At 40.7% G+C, this 19,456-nt stretch overlaps 1 protein-coding gene across 4 annotated transcripts in view; it reads left to right on the top strand.

Moving 5' to 3' along the window:
• Positions 1–19,456, top strand: part of WDR7 (WD repeat domain 7) — a 350,838-nt gene that overhangs the window by 210,198 nt on the left and 121,184 nt on the right. For all 4 annotated transcript variants that reach the window (XM_014570212.4, XM_075932629.2, XM_006116571.4 and 1 more), the window contains one exon: positions 2,643–2,864. In XM_014570212.4, the coding sequence (XP_014425698.3) occupies positions 2,643–2,864 (222 nt within the window). The remainder of the gene's footprint in view (positions 1–2,642; positions 2,865–19,456) is intronic.

Here is a 19,456-nt window from a genome sequence, read left to right as displayed (position 1 = left end):
TTTTGGGGTTTTTAATTGTGGTTACTCACTAAATCAAAAAATTTGGCAATCCTGTGGTACTTGAAGAAAATAAAGTTGTGAGATGTTATTAATAACTATATTCAGATTTTTTTCAGCGAAACTTTCCCACTTGTTTTAGGCAGTGTATGCAGTTGTGTATACTGTAACTAGCATCATGACATTATTTGTACAGTGCCATGTACTGTTGCAATTGGTTAAAAATAATTATCAGCAAAGAACAGGATCACTTAAATAATTGGCAATTTTTAATGACATGAAAAAATATGTATTTTTAAAAGTCTGTTTCTTGGCTGTTTCTGTGATGATAATCTGTTTGTCTTCAATAAGATTAATACATATGTAAATAAGAATCAAATCCAGGATTCATCTTCCAGAAAATACCAATTTAATAACTGTAGAATCCCAGAAGTCTCTCATTCTTTTCCGATGAACAATCGTGGAAGAATTATGATATTAAAACAGCTTTTCTAAGTTCATGATATCATCTACATGTTTTGTAAGTCTATAAAGTGCTACCAGACCAATTGGTGTTTAAGTTTATCCTGTACACACTTAACTCAGCTACCCCCTGAGGCTACTTTTCTGTGAATAGCCCTAAGGATTGAGGAAGGTGCAAGTCATTCTTAAACTTTTAGCCTGGATTCGGGCTTTGAGAGGCAAAATGGAACCAAGAATAGTCACCAATGTTCTCTCTAATCTTTTCTATCAATGTGCGGATTTTTTTTTTTTGCAACCACACATGGAATAAATTTTGTGTGTACTGAGGCATGTGCAAATGTGCACCACCAATAGAAACACAAAACCTATCTTTTGTGGGTGCTCTGCTAATCAGCTGAATGGCATTTTAATTTCTTCTGAGCAGCCGCAAAAGCGCACAGTTTATAGGGAACACTGCACAGCTTATAGGGGGTCACTAAAAATTGTCTGTCTCCGCATCTTCCTGTAGGGCAGGGTTGGGCAAAATATGGCCCAGGGACTGGATCTGGCCCATGCACCACCCTGCCGGCACCCTCAGGCACACAGCTGCTGCAGTTTAAATTGCAGTCTGTGCAGCTCTCTGCTCTTCAGGGAGGCGAAGGCTTCATGTGATCTCCACACCCCCAGCCCAATCCTCAGCTCCTATAGGTTGGAAACAACCAGCTAATACAGTGGTTCTCAACTCATTTCAGTTCGCGGACCACCAGGCCAATCAAAAAATTTTCGTGGACCACCTCCAGCACATGTAGCACAGGATGAACGACACCGCAACCACTCGGCACGACGGCGGTAGCTACACTGACGCTCCGAGCCTCAGACGGAAGTCACTGGCAACACAACGTGGTTGCATCCTAGGTGATGCTATGGATAACACGCCATGTGCTTGTGAACACGGTGTAAAACAGCCTAACGGCGGCGCCTACTCATGCCATGTGACTTTGGACAATGTTCCTGTGGACCACCAAAAAATTTACCATCCAGTGGTCCATGGACCACCAGTTGAGAACCACAGGACTAATAGGAGCTAAGAGATTGGTCTGGGGGAATGGGAGCAGCATGAGCCTCTTTCCTTTCCCCGGAGCTGAGCGCCATGTGAAGGGAACAAGCCTGCAATTTGAAGTGATCTGGGGCCCGGCCTGCCTTGGGGGTGCTGCAGGGCTGCTGCCTTAGGTAAGCGCTTCCCAAGCAGAACCTGCCTTTGGCACCCCTGCCTCTCCCGCATCCCAACTCCCTGCCCCAGGTCACCATCCCAAACCCTCTGCACCTTCCTGCCCCAGGTCTCAACTCCCTCCCAGAGCCTGTACCCCCATCTATACTCCTCCCCCAGGCCAGAATCCTCTCCTGCATCCAGTCACTCTCCCAGACCCTGTACCCCAGGTCAGCACCCAAACCCTCTGCAGTCTTCATCCCCGTTCCCCCTTCTCCCAGGTCACAATTCCCTCCCAGACTTTGCACCCCAGGCCAGAATCCTCTCCTGCACCCATTTCCTCCCTGACCCTACACCCCAATCTCCTGACCCAGTTCACAACCCCCTCCTTCACCGAAACTCCCTCTAGGACCTCCCACCATCTCCTGCACCCCAGTCTCTTACCCTGTGCGCCCTTCTGCCCCCCACTTTCACTCTAGACCCTGCATCTCCTCTTCAAAAAAGCGTGGCCCTTGACTAGGTTTGTCAGATGATTTCAACAAAAATACTGGACACACTTGACATTACATCACAATCTACATTACATCTTATTTAGAAAATACTGGACATTTATGTTTTCTCAATTTGTTTCCCAAACAGAAAGCTCAGATACCTGGTAAGCTTATGGTAAGCACCTGGCAACCCTATCCTTGACCACTTTCTAAAATCTTGGAGTAGCCCCTCCCCAAAAATTATTGCCCATCCCTGCTGTAGGGGGAAGTGAGCAGAGTAAACAAGTGCCTTGAGTTTGAAATAAGGCCAGTTTTGTCCACCTATTTGAAATATATTTGATGTTTTTTGACCACTCTCATTAGCATTTTCCTACTAATCTATGTTCAGTTACAGTTTTGTAATAAATATGACAAATTCTCATAAATGTGTAAAGTTTGATTGGGATGGACTTCCTATTCTAATATTGCTGACCAGTCATTCTAATATTCTTTATTTTTCATTGCAGGTTGTCTGTCTGTTCTCCCACAAATGAAAAAAATATCTACATCGTATGAAGAGAGACGAAAGCAAGCCACTGCTATTGTCTTGTTAGGAGTGATTGGAGCAGAATTTGGAGCTGAAATTGAACCTCCAAAACTGTTGACAAGACCACGCAGTTCCAGTCAAATTCCTGAGGGGTTTGGTTTAACTAGTGGTGGATCAAACTATTCTTTGGCAAGACATACTTGTAAGTATTCTGTGTTGTGCCCTGTGTTGTTCTGTTTACCACATTGTAACTATTCAATGTTTTTTGTTTCAATGCCTTTTGTTCACTAGTAGGGATGTAAAATCCCATTTAATTGATTAACTGGTTAAATGTAGTCTTTAAGGGTATGTCTACGCTATCACCCTAGTTCGAACTAGGGTGGTTAATGTAGGCAACCGAAGTTGCAAATGAAGCCTGGGATTTAAATATCCCGGGCTTCATTTGCATCTTGCCGGGCGCCACCATTTTTAAAGCCCTGGTTGTTCGGACTCCGTGCCCGCGGCTACACGAGGCACGGAATAGGTAGTTTGGATTAGGCTCTCTAATCCGAACTACCGGTACACCTCGTTCACCTCCGTAAGATGATGACTTAAATCATGGAAAATGAACAAACAAAAAGCATTCTAGTGCTTTGACTCAAACACAGTCCAGTAGAGAGATAAGAGGTGATGGTAGCAAAGGTGAAAACATTATACTGAAGTTGCTAGTGCTTTAACCACAGTGTTAGCTCAGGATGTCAAAGTGGTGCACAGCCTCAAGCTCATGCAAGATTTCCCATTCTTCTGGATGTCTGGCATAACTATAGTGCTGAGCAATGTTTTCTTTGGAGTTCAGCTATCCAGGAAACTGTCCTCAAAGTGGGATTCTAGTTGCAATGATCCATGCATTTGTGACCTTGAGGTTGTACTTCTGCTATGCTTTGCACCTAAAAATGAAAATGCTGACCCTGGACAAGCTCCAGTCAGTTCATAATGCAGCATCCTGCCTACTTAACAGCAGAGGTCGCCACGGCTTTGTCTACTGTAACATGTCTGAAGATGTGCTGTTTTTGCTTCATTTCTCTCACTCCTGGTTGTTCTCCTTTAGAGGCTAAAGTATCAGGTGCATACATGAGGTTAAACAGAGAAATCCTGTTTAAGAGAAAATGTGTATAAGAGTTTTCCTCCCCTCTAAAACCTAATTCTAATTTCTGCCTAGATAGTTTTGCAGCAAGCTTTTTTACCAAAAAATGTATAATTGAGCCATTTTCATTATTGATACTATGAATTCTTCTAAGATCAGGAAAATTATTATCTTACTTTTAGTAACCAAAAGCCAGTTGTTCTAGGTTCTCTGCAAGTCAAAGGCATATAAGGAAAAGCCACCATGTTGGCTGTTGAAAAGGAAGAGAAATGCCTATTGAGAGAGCATATGCACTCAGCAAAGTATAAAACTCTGAAAAACTTATCTGGTAGTTATGTTGCGGTTCTAAATAAAGCTCTGTTTTTTAGAACTGTGAAAAAAAACTATCGATTTTCTTTGAAACTCTCATTTGTGGATTGCAACCTCTCTAGCACTGCTAGGCTACAGGAACCTTTTAGAAAAGCAGTAAGTAAGTGCCTTCTCACAGCCTCCAGTGTTCAAACCGAGGGTATGGCTAGACTGCAGGGGGGAGAGTGGTTGGGATACCTCCGATATCCTGAAAAAACTCTGCCGCATCCAGGGAACAAGTTTGCTCTTCTGCTTTTTTTGCGGAAGAGCAAATTCACTCTTTTGGAAGCCCCTGTATTTCTTGTTCTATGAGGAAGAAGGGGGCTTTCAAAAGAGGATGGGTTTGGTTTTTTTTACATTTGGCCTAATCTAGATGGGCCAAATGTTAGAAAAGCTTCTTCCAACAAAAGTATCAGAAAAAGCTGTAGTCTAGCCATACCTTTAGATTATAAGATCATGTGTTCCTCAGCTGTCTCATTCCTTTCTATGGTTACCTGCAGATGTGTGTACCTTTGTTCCATGATGAAAGATTTTATCCAAAAAATAATCTCCCTTCCCATTTAACTATTAGCTTAGATAAGTAATTTATGATAGTTTCTGCAGTTGCTGCATAGTTTATTATCCAGGGCTATTAGAATTGCCAGATGGTTTCAATAAAAATACCGGACACACTTGACATTACATCACAATCTACATTACATCTTATTTAGAAAATACCGGACATTTATATTTTCTCAATTTGTTTCCCGAACAGAAAGGTCAAATATTGGACTGTCTGGTTCAAAACTGGACACCTGGTAACCCTATGGGCTATCTCCATGTTGGTTCCGAAACATTATGTCTACTTGAAAAGACCTGGGGAAAAGGATTTAAATGGAATGATTCATAGTACTCAGTCTTCCTGGAAATGATGACATGATGATTGTTTGGCATACTGAGCTGTTACACATTGATGCCAAAAGTCATGCTCACGTGCAGCTCTAGACTTTGTTCAACATAAGACTGAGTCTGTGACTCTTGGATTCATCCCTTGCTTCATTTGTGTGCAGAGACCCCAAACGTGAGAAAAGACTCTTTCAGAACTGAAGTTGGCACCATTTATTAGGATTCAAGTAGGTAGAACACTTTATGGCCAGTTTGGGGACTAAACTGGTGCTTCACAGATGACCTCTATCTTTTGTGTTATCAGTATTTCAAACTAGTGCTGGTACTACTTTTACAGGAGCCTACTTGCACTGAGAAAACCTCTTTAAGTGAACTTGTTAATGCTGAACTTTCACCCTATTTAGTATTCCTGATTTGTTTATGGCAACTTCAGTTTTCTTCTCCTCTGCTTTCAAGTATAAGGGTAAAATGAGGTAGAGGATAGACAGTCTGCATAATGATCATTTGGTGACTTTCTCTATTGCAAAGAGAATTCTTAAAACACTATTAAGCTCCCCTTCCAAATTCCCTTTCTTTAAGGACAGTGCCTATTCCTGGGTGCAAGCACACTTCCATTTTCTACGGGGAGCTTACAATTATGAGGAAAGTTTTTTCAGAAGAGAAAAGTTTTGCAAAATTTCCTTAAGATGATGTGACTGGATTTGCTCAGTCTCCTTTGAAAATCTGTTCCATAGATGAATCCCTTCAATTCAAATAAGAATGCTCTCACAAGTTGCCCTGAGTTTTATCTGCATTGTCCAGGAGGAAAGCAGCTGTCCTGCCAATTCCTAGACTGAATCCTGGCCTTTATTATACCTGAGGTTGTGCAATCAGACACTGTTATGCTGTAGCCAGAACCTGAGAATACTCTAACATTTTCATAGTAAAAAGACATGGAATAGGTTACACAGCTGCTTTGGTAGGGAGGCCTATAGACTCTCAATGTGCCAGCATCTTTAGAAGCTGCACTTCTTGTGAGTTCCTCTTTTAATATGACTGTCATATTTGTTATTTAATACCCATTTTGCAGTCTGGTTCATTACATTCAGCCTTTGCCTGTGATAGACCTGCAAAACGCACCTCCCCCACACGCACACGGTCTCAGCTTTGACTATGGTGGAGCAGCTACCTTCCCTTTCTACTAACCTCTCCCCCATCTTATCTACAAGGGATAGTTATTAGACTCGGCTGGTTAGTTATTAGACTTGGTTGGGAAGGGGTTTTTAGGATGCCTACAAAGGGCTCTGAGAGCTTAATTGGGAGAGGGGAGCTGCAGGAAGGTAGTTGGTTCCTATAATAGGCCCTGGTGAAGGTTAACTTCCAAAGACAGCCTGGAGGCAGTGCCGAACCAAGCTATACTTGTGCTCCGGGCAGCGGGCACGCAGCACATGCGTGGCCCCGACCCCAGGCACACGGCATCCTTTACCACTTCAATCAGGCGCTCCCCCATAGGTTGGCACCCCGGGCAGCTGCCCAGATGGCTCTCCCCTTAATCCAGCCCTGCCTGGAGGATGATTGAGGAGGGTTGCAAGAGCAAGGCTGGCTGCTGAGACTAACATTTGATAGTGTAGTCTATAGTAGAGTGGGATGGAACCATACCCAGGACGGGTAGAAGATCCTCTTTTTCAGATTGCACTTAGGACTGTTTTCTAAGTTTGCACTAGTTGGTTCTCTCTTTCTCTTTGTCTCTCTCTCAATGGGTACATCTAGACTACAGGCTTTTGTCAACAGAAGTTTTGTCGACAGATACTGTCGACAAAACTTCTGTTGACAAAGAGTGTCTACACTACATTCAGTTCTGTCGACAAAGCAAGCTGCTTTGTCGACATGGTAGTGTAGATGCAAAGGACAGTTTACATGCAATAACACCTTCTGTCGAGAGAAACTCTGTCGACAGAAGGCGTTATGCCTCGTAAAATGAGGTTTACCAGCGTCGACAAAACTGCTGAGTTCTGTCGACGTTATGTCAACAGAACTCAGCGGTAGTGTAGACGCAGGTACAGTTTTGTCGACAAAAGTCCACTTTTGTCGACAAAACCCTGTAGTCTAGACACACCCAATATTACTGCCTAGGAGAGTTTCCTCTGGAGTGTTGGGGGGGAGGGAAGGGAGAAGGGAGGATGAACTGAGGTAGGGGGGATAGTACCACAGAGGGCCAGATGGGGGAACCGCAGATGCCAACCATATCATGGCCTGGCTAACCTGTATGTTTTATATCTCATGCTATATTTCTAGAGAAGTTGTATATTGTGAATTTTTCAGAGGTAAAGAAATGAGGAAAAACAATGTGTAGCCAAAAGATACAATATTTCTCCCCCATAAGGATTCAGAATTGTGAATTAAAAAGTAATTACTTTATTGTGGCAACCTGTTAACTTAATATTGTAGACTCCTTAAAATTATATGAAAATACATGTATCATCCTATACTGTATTTTAGAAAATACCCATTCATTGCAAATTTCTACTCTGTCCATATGGAATTATTTAGAAATTCACACAGTGACCTTGCCTGACATCTCACATTAATCTCTGTTGACCTTACAAATGGTTCATGAGATATTTAATTATAAAATGCCACCCAAAGAATTTCTCATTACAGATTCACCACATCACACCTAAACTGCAGCTAATGCTATGTTTATAAAGTTAATGGGCTGATAAATCTGGATGACTGTTCTGTCCTGAATATGAAAATACTCTGCTTCATTGTTAATATAGTATATTTTTCAAAGCACTGCCAGCAATATAGTTATTAATGATAAGCGTTTTGCACTTTGACTCAGTCAGAGTCATGAATGACAACATATTTGAGGTTTTTGAGATTTTTGTTTTGTGTTTACAGATTATCCACTATCTTTCATAGGATAACTTTGGGTTTCCCTTACTAACCTATGCAGTCTGACAGTCATTTCAACTAATGTTCTAGGCTGGCCCCAAACACTTCAACTAATCCTGAGTGCGGGGTCCTAATTTATAAACTTCTTGGAGCTTTCATTTTCCTTCTTACACTTCTCTGCCTGTTTTCTGGTGAGGAAACTAAGAAAGTGAATATTTTGGCAGGACATATGTGTATGTGTGAATTGTGTAGCTTAAGTTGCATAGCTTATTTTGGCATAGCCCTGCTGTGTAGACATGCCCTTAGAGAAAGAAGACTCTCACTTGTGCTCCCAGTGCTCTCTCTGCTGGCCCCCAGACAATATAGAGGAGGAGAAGGACTCCTCATGGACAAATCTTGAGTGAAAGAATGAAAGGAAGACTGATACTGGGTGATGGGGAAAAGAGGTAGAAGAATGAATTGAGAGTAAGTGTGGGGAATCTAGAGGGAAGAGATTGGGACTGGCTAAGCAGTGAGACTGGGTCTGGGATGAAGAGCCTCAGAGGAGAAACTGGCTCTGATTAAGTGAGGAGTCCATGGTGAGGAGCTAGGAGGAGGATGAGAGAGTTAAATGATGAGCTTTGGGTGGGGGAGAAATAGAATTAGCATAGAGACACACTGGAGGGTACAAGGTGGATTGAAGGGACAGGGCTTGTAGGGAACAGGGACAGAAAGGTCTGTGGCCACTAGTGCACACTCTAATCTACCACAAGTGGAAATAAGTCTTGGAGCACTGGGGTTCAGAACACTAGATGAAAGTTAAAGTGTCAATTTCTAAAAAAAGAGTAAACAGGCTAATCTGTGTAATTCTAGGCCTGTCGAAAAAATGGAGTTGATGATAGGGAATTTGATTGATAGAAAATGAAAAAGTAGTAATGTAATTAATGGAAATCAACATGGGTTTATAGAAAATAGAACCTGTCAAATAACTTGATGTGTTTTTTAATGAGATCAAGTTTGGTTAATGAAGGTAATAGGGATAATGTAATATACTTTAACTTCTGTAAGACATTTGATGTGGTACTATACAACACGATAAAAAACTAAGAACGTTTACACAGTACACATTAAATGGATTAAAACACGGGTAACTGATAGGTCTTAAAATGTAATTATGAACCAGGAATTGTAATTAAGTGGGTGTGTTTCTAGTGGTTTTCCTGAAGGATTGGTTATTAGCCATGCACTATATAGCACCATTATCAAAGACCAGAAAACATAAAATTGCCCCGATAAACTTTTCAGATGATAGAAAGTTTGGGAGAGTGGTAAATAAAAAAAAAAAAAGGTTCTGAATTCAGAGCCCTCTAGCTTGCTTGGTAAACTGGGAATAAGCAAACAATGTGTTTTAATACAGTTAAATTTCAGTAATACAGTTAATTTCAGAGAACAAATAATGGAGGCCATATTTATGGTATGGAGAAATTTATCTTGAGAAGCAGGGATTCTGAAAAAAGATTTAGAGGTCAGAGTAGATAATTAGCTGAAAATAAGCTTCCTCTATGATTCTGTGTCTACAGGAGCTAATGAGATCCTGAGTTGCATAAACTGGGGACACTCAAGTAGAAGTAGAAAGGTTATTTAATCTCTGTGTTTGGCACTGGTGTGACTGCTGGAAGAATACGGTTTCCTGTTCTGATGCCCACAATTCAAGGAAAATGGTGATAACTTCGGGAGGGTTCAGAGAAGAGCATTGAGAATTATTAAAGGATTAGAAAACCTTCCTGCTAGTGATAGACTCAAGGAGCTCAATCTGTTTATCTTAACAAAGAGGAGTTTTAAAGAGTGACTTGATTACAATCTATAGGAACCTACAAGAGGAACAAATATTTAATAATGGTCTCTTCAGTCTAACATAGAAAGTTATTATATGATTCAGTGGCTGGAAGTTGAAGCTAGACAAATTCATATTGCACATAATGCTTAATTTTTTAACCGTGAGAGTAATTAACCACTGGGAACAGTTTATCAAAAGTCATGTTAGAGTCTCTATCATTGACAATTTTATATCAAACCTGGATTTTTTTTATTTTTTTTATTTTTGGTAAAAGATGCACTTTAGGGATTATTATGGGGAAGTTTTATGGCCTGTACTATTCAGGAGGTCAGACTAGATCATCACAATGGTCCCTTTTGGGCTTATACTCTGTGAATCTATGAATATATATTATAGATGTCTTTAATTGCATGATCATGGGATTCCTGCCTTATTCTGTGCACAGGTTGCTCATTGAATGCAGCTGTTCAATATTTAGTTTTCTCCTCATTTCTGTGTGTGGCCTCAGGCCTTATTTACTGCACACTCTTCAAACCTTGCTCTGAATACAGAATTATTAATTTCCTCATGGGTTTTTTTTATTACACTTATTACTAGATTGAGTAGCTGCATGCTTCACAAATATCCTTGAATTATTTTCATATCTCTGATATGGCATTTTTAATGGTAATATTTGTATATATGTTTATATATAAATAAAAATAATGCTTTTATTGCTGTGTACTATGGTTCTCATACAATAGAGGACTTAAGGGTTTAACTTCATCCCATCCCTATCCAGCAAAGCACTTATATGCACAGTTAACTTGAAAAGTGAGTAGTCCCATTGGAGTAAATAGACCTGTGATTACTTGTGCTTTAAAAAGTCTTGCATGTACTTGTTGAACTGGGGTCTAAACATTATATATTTTTACACTATATCCAATTTTTTTTTAATGTAGTCTCATATGGTTGCGACTTCTTTGGAGGATGGGGACATAATTCAAAATGACCTTAGCAAATTAGAGAAATGGTCAGAGGTAAACAGGATGAGGTTTAATAAAGAGAAATGCAAAGTGCACCACTTAGGAAGGAACAATCAGTTCCATACATACAAGATGGGAAGCGACTGTCTAGGAAGGAGCATGGCAGAAAGGGATCTAGGGGTCATAGTGGACCACAAGTTGAATATGAGTCAACAGTGTGATGCTGTTGCAAAAAAAGCAAATATGATTCTAGGTTGTATCAACAGGTGTGTTGTAAGCAAAACTTGTGAAGTCACTCTGCCGCTCTACTCTGCACTAGTTAGGCCTCAGCTGGAGTACTGTGTCCAGTTCTGGGCGCCACATTTCAAGAAAGATGTGGAGAAATTGGAAAGGGTACAGAGAAGAGCGACAAGAATGATTAAAGGTCTAGAGAACATGACCTATGAAGCCAGGCTTCATGAACTGGGCTTGTTTAGTTTGGAAAAAAGAAGATTAAGGGGGGACATGATAGCGGTTTTCAAATATCTAAAAGGGTGTCAGAAGGAGGAAGGAGAAAATTTGTTCCTCTTGGTTTCTGAGGACAGGACAAGGAGTAATGGGCTTAAAGTGCAGCAGGGGAGGTTTAGATTGGACATTAGGAAAAAATTTCTAACTGTCAGGTGGTCAAATATTGGAATAAATTGCCAAGGGAGGTGGTGGAATCTCCCTCTCTGGAGATATTTAAGAACAGGTTAGATAGACATCTGTCAGGGATGGTGTAGGTGGATCTTGGTCCTGCCTTGAGGGCGGGGGGCTGGACTCGATGACCTCTTGAGGTCCCTTCCAGTCCTATTATTCTATGATTCTATGATAAGGCCAAACTTGAGACCCATAGAGAGCATAAGCACTATTTGCTACATTTGTTAGCAAGCGGAAGCCGTTCTTAATGTGTTTTGATTCATTAGCTCAGCTGTGCGGTGCCAGTATTTTAATCACCATTAAAAACAATTAATATCTAGAAAAAGAGTCTTTCTAAGAAGAATGTATGTCCCCACTAACGGTCTGCAGCTATTACATATAAAGATATCTGCTAGCCAATATTCTGAACTACACCAAAGCAATTAATACAAAGGACGCAGTTCAAGATCACGAGTTACAAAGGCAATAAATCAGTTGTTGAACACCTGAACAGCAGCCTTTCAGAACAAATTTAGCGAACTGGCTGAATAACTTAATTCAAAAACTTGGCATATTTATCACAAGCAGTTGATTTTTATTATTTGGGCATATATAAAAGATTGCTAGTGTCATCATTATTTATACTTTTATTGGCTTTTGGATATCAGCTTTGCAAGGAGGTTTTGCTAACGTTTAAGGAAACTAGGCCTACCTATTATTGTACTGATTCTTTTGGATCAGTGGATTTTACTCTCCACCTTGCTCTTACATTTTTCATACCAGTACATCAGCAACATTTTTTTATCCCAGTTGCTATGATTAGATCAGTGACTCAAAGCAGAATTTTGTCACTGAAAAAGAAAGCCATGTGCTTTATATAAAAAAAAAAATACCCCATATCTTTGTCGTAGAGACAATATTTAGAAAAAAAAGCGAATATGTGGTAGAAATCAGTCAGTCATTACAGAAGATACACACTGTCATTTAAGTCTGTGTATCTACTCAATGATGTCAGCAACAAAATCTGAGAATGAAATCTACCTTCTTCCCCCAGACTCATGAGAGAGAAAAATTTGTGGCATGTATTTGTTGTCTTCAGGGATTTCTTTTTAGCTATCTCAATATCTGAATATTGTAGTGGCTTGTTAAAAATAGTAAACTAAATGTATTGTTTTCTGAATATGGAACAATTCCATACGTTATTTTAGATTGATACATCAAGTTTATGATCTATAAACTTAATAAATAACGCTAAAACCTCATATTGCCAATGGCACTCTGTCAGGGATAATATCAAGGCAGTTTTTCAGTAAACTTTTCCAGACCTTAAAAGGGATGTGAACCGGTTAATCAATTGCCCATGAACAGCCCCCCTGCTCGGGCACTGTCACAGGTGGAGGGCTGCTCCAGCCCTGCTGGGCCCACACACAGCAGGGGCAAGGAGGTGACAGACAACCCTGTGTGGGGCTAGAGCTGGAGCTCCAGCCAGTCTGGAGCTGTCCCCTGCCCTACACTAGGAAATTATTTTGAAATAACTAAATTCAACTTGTTGAAGCAAACGCCTTACTTAGTTTACGCGGCTAAACAGACAGTTTTATTGGCCAATAAAAGCAAAGTGAGCCAAACGTGGTTTTAGCAAAGTTGGGCCTAGTAAGGCTGCTAATACAATTAGTTTTAGTATTTTATACTTTTAACTAAACAAGTTTGACGTTAGGGCAAGAAATTAAAGCGAACTTTAAAGAGGAATTATTATTAGCAGAGAAAGAAACAGGTTTAGAGGGAGTTTGAGCTTTAGCTTAAAAATAGTTTATTAACACATTTTAACAGCGCATTTTTTTGGTTTTTTTTTTACCTTGGTGAAGGCTAGTTTACTTTCTTGTGCAGACACAAGAAACTGAAATGGCTTTTGTTATACAGAATGGCTTTTAGCTAAATATGAAATGGTATTTACAAACTTAATGACTCCTGATTTTACAAAATCAAAATAACATGTCCCCGCAACAGAGGAGCCTCAAAATTAGTCCAAAGCAGGCTCTGTTAATGTGGATGCACTATCTTGACTTAGAGCCCCAGGAACTACTGGGGAATAATTAGTGTGAATTACTCTGGAGAGCAGTTATTTTGAAATAGTGTCAATGCTCTGGTGTCACTAATGCTATTTTGAAATAACTATTTTGAAATTAGCATTATTCATCAAGGAAAGCAGGAGTATAGATTTCTAAATAAGCAGCCCGTTATTTCAAAATAACGGGCTTGGTAGTGTGGACACTGTACTTATAAATTCAACCTAAGGGGGGTTATTTCAAAATAACCCCCCTTGTGTGGACCAGGACCTTGTTCAAAAGCTTCTCTAGTTTGGGATCTCTCATAAAACACCTGATAGGATATCAAGACTTCTATTGCAATGGATTCTTACCAACACATTTATGACATGAAATCTCAGACCAAATATTTTTTATTTCTACATGACTATGCTGCTATAGCTATATCTTTTACTGACTCCTCTTGTGCAAACCTGGGAAAAGGCAAAACTAATTAAAGCCAAGTAAGCCTTATAACATGTTCCAGAGAAAAATGAACAGGGTTTTAATCCTGGACAGGCGATCAGTATAACCCTGTGCATATAAGCAAGGACTGACACAGGCTTTCAAAACCACAGAATATATCTAATTACAGTTTTGAAAGAAAAACTGTTTAAAAGAGCACTGTTAGGTTACAAGGTTCAGGAACTTGAAAGTTAGGAAATGTGAGAATTTAAGGTTGCCAGTGCAGCCTTAATTCAGTCTCCTTGAGCATATGGTACATGTTCACATTATGATTTTTCATGGGACCTTTGCCTCATTCAGTGAACAGGATGGACCATTGCCTCATTTTCTGCAGAAGTTGAAGAATGTGTAATGAACGAGACAAAAAAAGAAGGATGGTTTCCTGGTTAAGGCAGTCAAATGCTGGATTCTACCCATGCTTCTGTCAAAGACTTCTTACATACTTTTCATAAGTAGTCATTAGTTGTGTATTCCTCATTTTCTGTATGTCTGACTAAAGACCCTGGGAATGAGAGCTGTATTTGAGATGTATAAAATAGTATCTAAAATATAATGCTAATTACTGCTGCCCCAAGTATCTGAAGTTGGCAACCAGAATTAGTGGAGACTTGTGACCTTAATTTCAGTGCTTTGGTTTGTCATCTGTAAAATGGGAATAATACTGCCCCTTTACTTATAGAGTTGTGAAAAAAAATTGTTTATGAAGCATTTGAATACTATAGCGAGGAACACAACAGTAAAGCTCATGAGGAAATTAGTAATCCTGTCTTCAGAGCAGGGTTTAAATAGTGCAAAGTAAATAATGAATGGGGTAATCATCTGCAGGTTCTTTGTCTGAACTCGTTTTAGATTCAAGAGGTCTCCGGGGACTCTGCTTTTCCCAGCATTGCCTTTTATATTGGATCCATCAGAGTCGTGGTTCACTATGGAACCCAGAAAGGAATGACTGAATCCCAGCAGTTCTCTCTCTGGGGATCATTTTGTAGTGTGACTGCCCAGCATAGGGATTTCGTTTTCCATACCAGTCTCCTTTCTTTGAACTGTCTATGGTGTTTTGGCTTATTGCCACCCAACCTCTTATTATTTAGAGAAACAAGAAGCCTGGCTCCCTTTAACAGTCAGCTTTTTACCTTGGTCTTGTCTAGACTAGAAAATGTTTGCCTGTATAGCTAAGCCTTCTTAGTGTAGTTGTAGCTTATGCCAGCAAATGAATGTTTTTGCTTTATAAGAATATGATAAAAATCACAACAAGCCACATTTAATATACCAGCAAAAGTTGCTAGTGGGGAGTAGCCTTAGGCTCTTGGCTGTCAGCAGCATCTTAAAGCTTCCCATTTGGAAGGAATATGTACTCTTTATGTCCCTTATTTTAAGGAATCTTGATCACAGGCATCATGAGGTTGCTGTTTTCTCTAGAATAAAATATCTATTAGATTGGAAATTTGGAACATATCTCAGATGGTAAACAGAGTTTCTTGACACTATCTGGAAAAAATCAGGAGGTTGTAACTCCTGGTGGAGATGGTACAATAGTGCATTTGATTTTGTTGAGACTTCTCTGACCAAATCCATTGTTGTCCACTTGTACTGCTGTCTATGGTGTTCTATGATCAGATTAAAAGTTGCGTCCCTGAAGTGGTAGACCATCTTTTGTATAAGGAAACATAGAAATCAATCCTTTATACTCTTTTTTAAGAAGCTTCCAGATTCAGCACAGATCTTGAACTTGTCAGTCACGAAAATTTCTGATGTAAAAAAAAAAAAAAAGAAAGAAAAAAAAAAGTAGATTGTCTTGTTGTTTATCCATCTTGGGTTCATTGGTCTAGCAAAACTGTAGTTTACTTTGATGACCTAGGTAAAATTTAATTTAATTGCCCAATTATTTAAACATTTTCAGGCAAAGCAAGGTATCTGGTATTTAATAAAGGGGAATAACACGTCCTTCAGTTTGAAGTCATGTAAAACTTGACCGAACTTCACTTTTCATTCTTCTTCAGAATTCGTCATTAGGCATCTAAGAGGTGATGTACATTGTCTTCAGGAAACGGAAGGTATAAAATTGGTCTTAAAGCCTTACCGTTTCTCTGGGAAGCATAATCCCTAGCTCAAATTGTCATCGTTGGCCAGGATATGTACTTTCCTATCTTAAAAAGAAACATAAGACAAGAAGCACCTGTGAATCAGTGGAAAGACTACCTCAGTAAATAAAGGCAACTTTGGACAACTAGCAGCTATCAGGTTTTCTTGTTTATTGAATGTGTGTCAGTATAGGGATCCCAATCTTCATTTCTTGGGCCTACATGTATATACAGGCAGTCCCCGGGTTACGTACAAGATAGGGACTGTAGGTTTGTTCTTAAGTTGAATCTGTATGTAAGTCGGAACTGGCGTCCAGATTCAGACACTGCTGAAACTGACCGCCAGTTCTGACTTACGTACAGAATCAACTTAAGAACCCCAAGCGTCCCCAAGTCAGCTGCTGCTGAAACTGATCAGCAGCTGATTCCAGGAAGCCCGAGGCAGAGCAACTCTGCCTCGGGCTTCCTGTAGTCAGCGCTGGTCAGTTTCAGCAGCGGCTAAATCAGGACGCCTGGGGCAGAGCAGCTGGGGTGCTGCTGGGTTGCTCCAGTAGCGCCGCTACTCGGTGCTACTGGACCAACCCAGCAGCACCCCAGCTGCTCTGCCCCAGGCATCCTGATTCAGCCGCTGCTGAAACTGACCAGCAGCAGCTGAATCAGGACCAGAGCAGCTGGGGTGCTGCTGGGTTGGTCCAGTAGCGCCCAGAGCGGCGCTGCGGGACCAACCGGCAGCGCCCCAGCTGCTCTGCCACAGGCGTCCAGAGAAAAGCCTAGTCGGCTGGGGGGGGGCGTACTAGCTGCGCCCCCACCCCCCACCCCAGCAGACCAGGAAGACGCGGGCTGTGGACCGAGACGCACCGCGGTCCCGCTGCCTGGGTCCTCCGCGGCTTTGCTCCCAGTCTCCCTGGTCTGCTGGAGACCAGCAGACCAGGGAGACAGCAGACCAGGGAGACTGGGAGCAAAGCCTCTGAGGACGCCTGCAGCGGGACAGCCGCGGGGCGTCTGGGCTGTCCCGCTGCTGGCTTTCCCTGCGGCTTTGCAAAGCCTCGGGGAAGCAGGCATCGGAGCAGCCCAGGCGGCCTGGGCTGCCTCACTGCCCGAGGCCCCCCCCCCCCGCCCCCCCGCAGCTTTGCAAGGCCTCGGGGAAGCCGGCAGCGAGGCTGGGCTGCCGGCTTCCCCGAGGCTTTGCAAAGCGGCGCGGGGGGGGGGGGGCCGGGCCTCGGGCAGCGGCTTTGCTCCGCGTCTTCCTGGTCTGCAGACCAGGGAGACGCGGAGCAGCTTTTCTCGCCCGGAGTACATGGGCGGCGGGACCGTGAGGTCCCGCAGTCCGTGTACTCCGGGGCAGCCCCGTTCGTAACTGCGGATCCGACATAAGTCGGATCCGCGTAAGTCGGGGACTGCCTGTACATACTTTGATTTCTTCTATACAAAATTTATTAGGGTGCCACCAGCCTAGCCCAGTCCTAAGAATTGCTCAATATAGGGTATGGGGCATGGTAACCCATGTATTAAGGAGCCAGTTGTATATTTAAAAATCTTGGTTTTGTTTGGTGCCATAAGACAGCCATATGGGGATGCTTTAAGATATCTTCTTGTTTTAAATGCTGTAATTATGGAACAGCAGGAATATATAAACAAAAGGAAGCTTTTCTTCACGCAACCCACAGTCAACCTGGGGAATTCCATGCCAGAGGATGTTGTGAAGACTAGACTTTAACAGGTTTCAAAAAAGAGCTAGATAAATTCATGGAAGTTAGGTCCATCAATGGCTGTTAGCTAGGATGGTATGCCTAGCCTCTGTTTGTCTGGAAATGGATGACAGGAAAGGGATCATGGTGATGATTACCTGTTGTGTTTACTCCCACTAGGGCATCTGGTATTGGTCACTGTTGGCAGACAGGATACTGATCTAGATGGACCTTTGGTCTGACGCAATGTGGCCGTTCTTATGTTCTTACCTGATATTCATATTCCGGAACTTAAAATTTTGAAATACATTTCATAATATAATTTTTCCCATTCTTTTGTTCTGGTGATTCAGAAACCAAATATCTATAGTTCATTCAGTTCTTTACTTATTGCTTCTTCTTACGCAAATAAAATTCCTATTATTATTTAAATGTTTCAGTAGTGTTTAGAGGATTCAACACATAATCAGGACAAGCTAATAATATGCGTATCTATATGAAAATGGAAATATTTGAGAATTAATTAGTGATTTCTTCTAACCATTGGTATGTATGGATTGAAAATTTTAGCCAATTATAAATTTGATGAAATAAACTGAAAGTTTGTTGCCATAATCAACAGCCACAATTGCTGAAAAAGGCAGACTATATGTGTAGGAACAAAAAGTTGTAGGAAAAAATTGCGTGGATCTTTAAAATAACAGATTTTTCAAGCATTAATTTGCACTTCTGGATTATAATCTCATTCACATTTTAAAAAAAAGATAATCTTTGAATGTTGTATTAAGCTAAGAAAATCAGTAAACAAAAAGTTACATGGAGTCTTATTTACATTATTTATATATGTCTGCTCATGTAACAAATTTAGCAATCATAGGAGAAAGTAAACACTTCTTTTTAATACTGCTCAGTGCCTATGTCTAATGATTAGGTTTGTGCATCTATTTTATGCATATTTATGCAACCAATAGCTTGCATATTTTTAAAATAAAGTTTTAAAGGACTTTTAATTCTTTAATGAAGGTCACTGCTTAACATGCAGCAAAAGTTTTAAAAAAAATCAAACAATGCTAGGTTGCATGAAGAATGAATGGCAGAAAATACAGGCACTATTAAAATGCATTTATATAAATCAATGTTATACCTTCACCAAGAATGTGGTGTCCAGCACAGGTCATTCTATCTCAGAAGTGAATTGGAGAGACTTCAAAATGGTGGGCTGTAGAGAGCTGAATGATAAAACTGATTAAGTACGTGAGAAAACATTCAAATGAAAATACTTATATCATCTTAAAGCGAAAACAAATAAGGGCATGATAAAAACAATAGTATATTAGAGAGTTAATAGTGACCTTTTTATTTGAATTAATATTTTCCATTATAAAAGATGTTTGTGACTTTTTTTTCTGAGAAACTTCAACATCTGCAATCTTTGCAGCATGCCTTTAAAATCCAGCAATAAGCAAAAGCATATTGCATTGGGAATCCTAACAGTAGTCATCCTCTCCATCAGGAGACAAAGCTAGGTTGGGCCAGGATTCCCCTGACCAACCCTTTTCCCCCAGATTCAGCATGTGGCCCCAAGAAGTTATTTGGCTTTTGGATTGATTGCTACAATATATCATTTTAGGCAAGATTCAGAAAGGGATTAGATATATACAAAATACAAAAAGTGAATAACAAAAATACAAAAACTTTCAATAGAAAATGTTAAGCCAAAAAACCTTGGAAGAGTGAGAAACTTTCTTTCTTCATGGTGTGAGACAGCATCTAAATATTGAGGGTTTGAAGGACATTTTCTTGGAGATAGA

The sequence above is a fragment of the Pelodiscus sinensis genome, chromosome 6, assembly GCF_052426305.1.
Source record: "Pelodiscus sinensis isolate ZL-2025 chromosome 6, ASM5242630v1, whole genome shotgun sequence".
NCBI classification, from domain to species: domain Eukaryota; kingdom Metazoa; phylum Chordata; order Testudines; family Trionychidae; genus Pelodiscus; species Pelodiscus sinensis.
The sequence above is the reverse complement of the archived record's forward strand: the minus strand, read 5'-3'. Positions and strand labels throughout refer to the sequence as shown.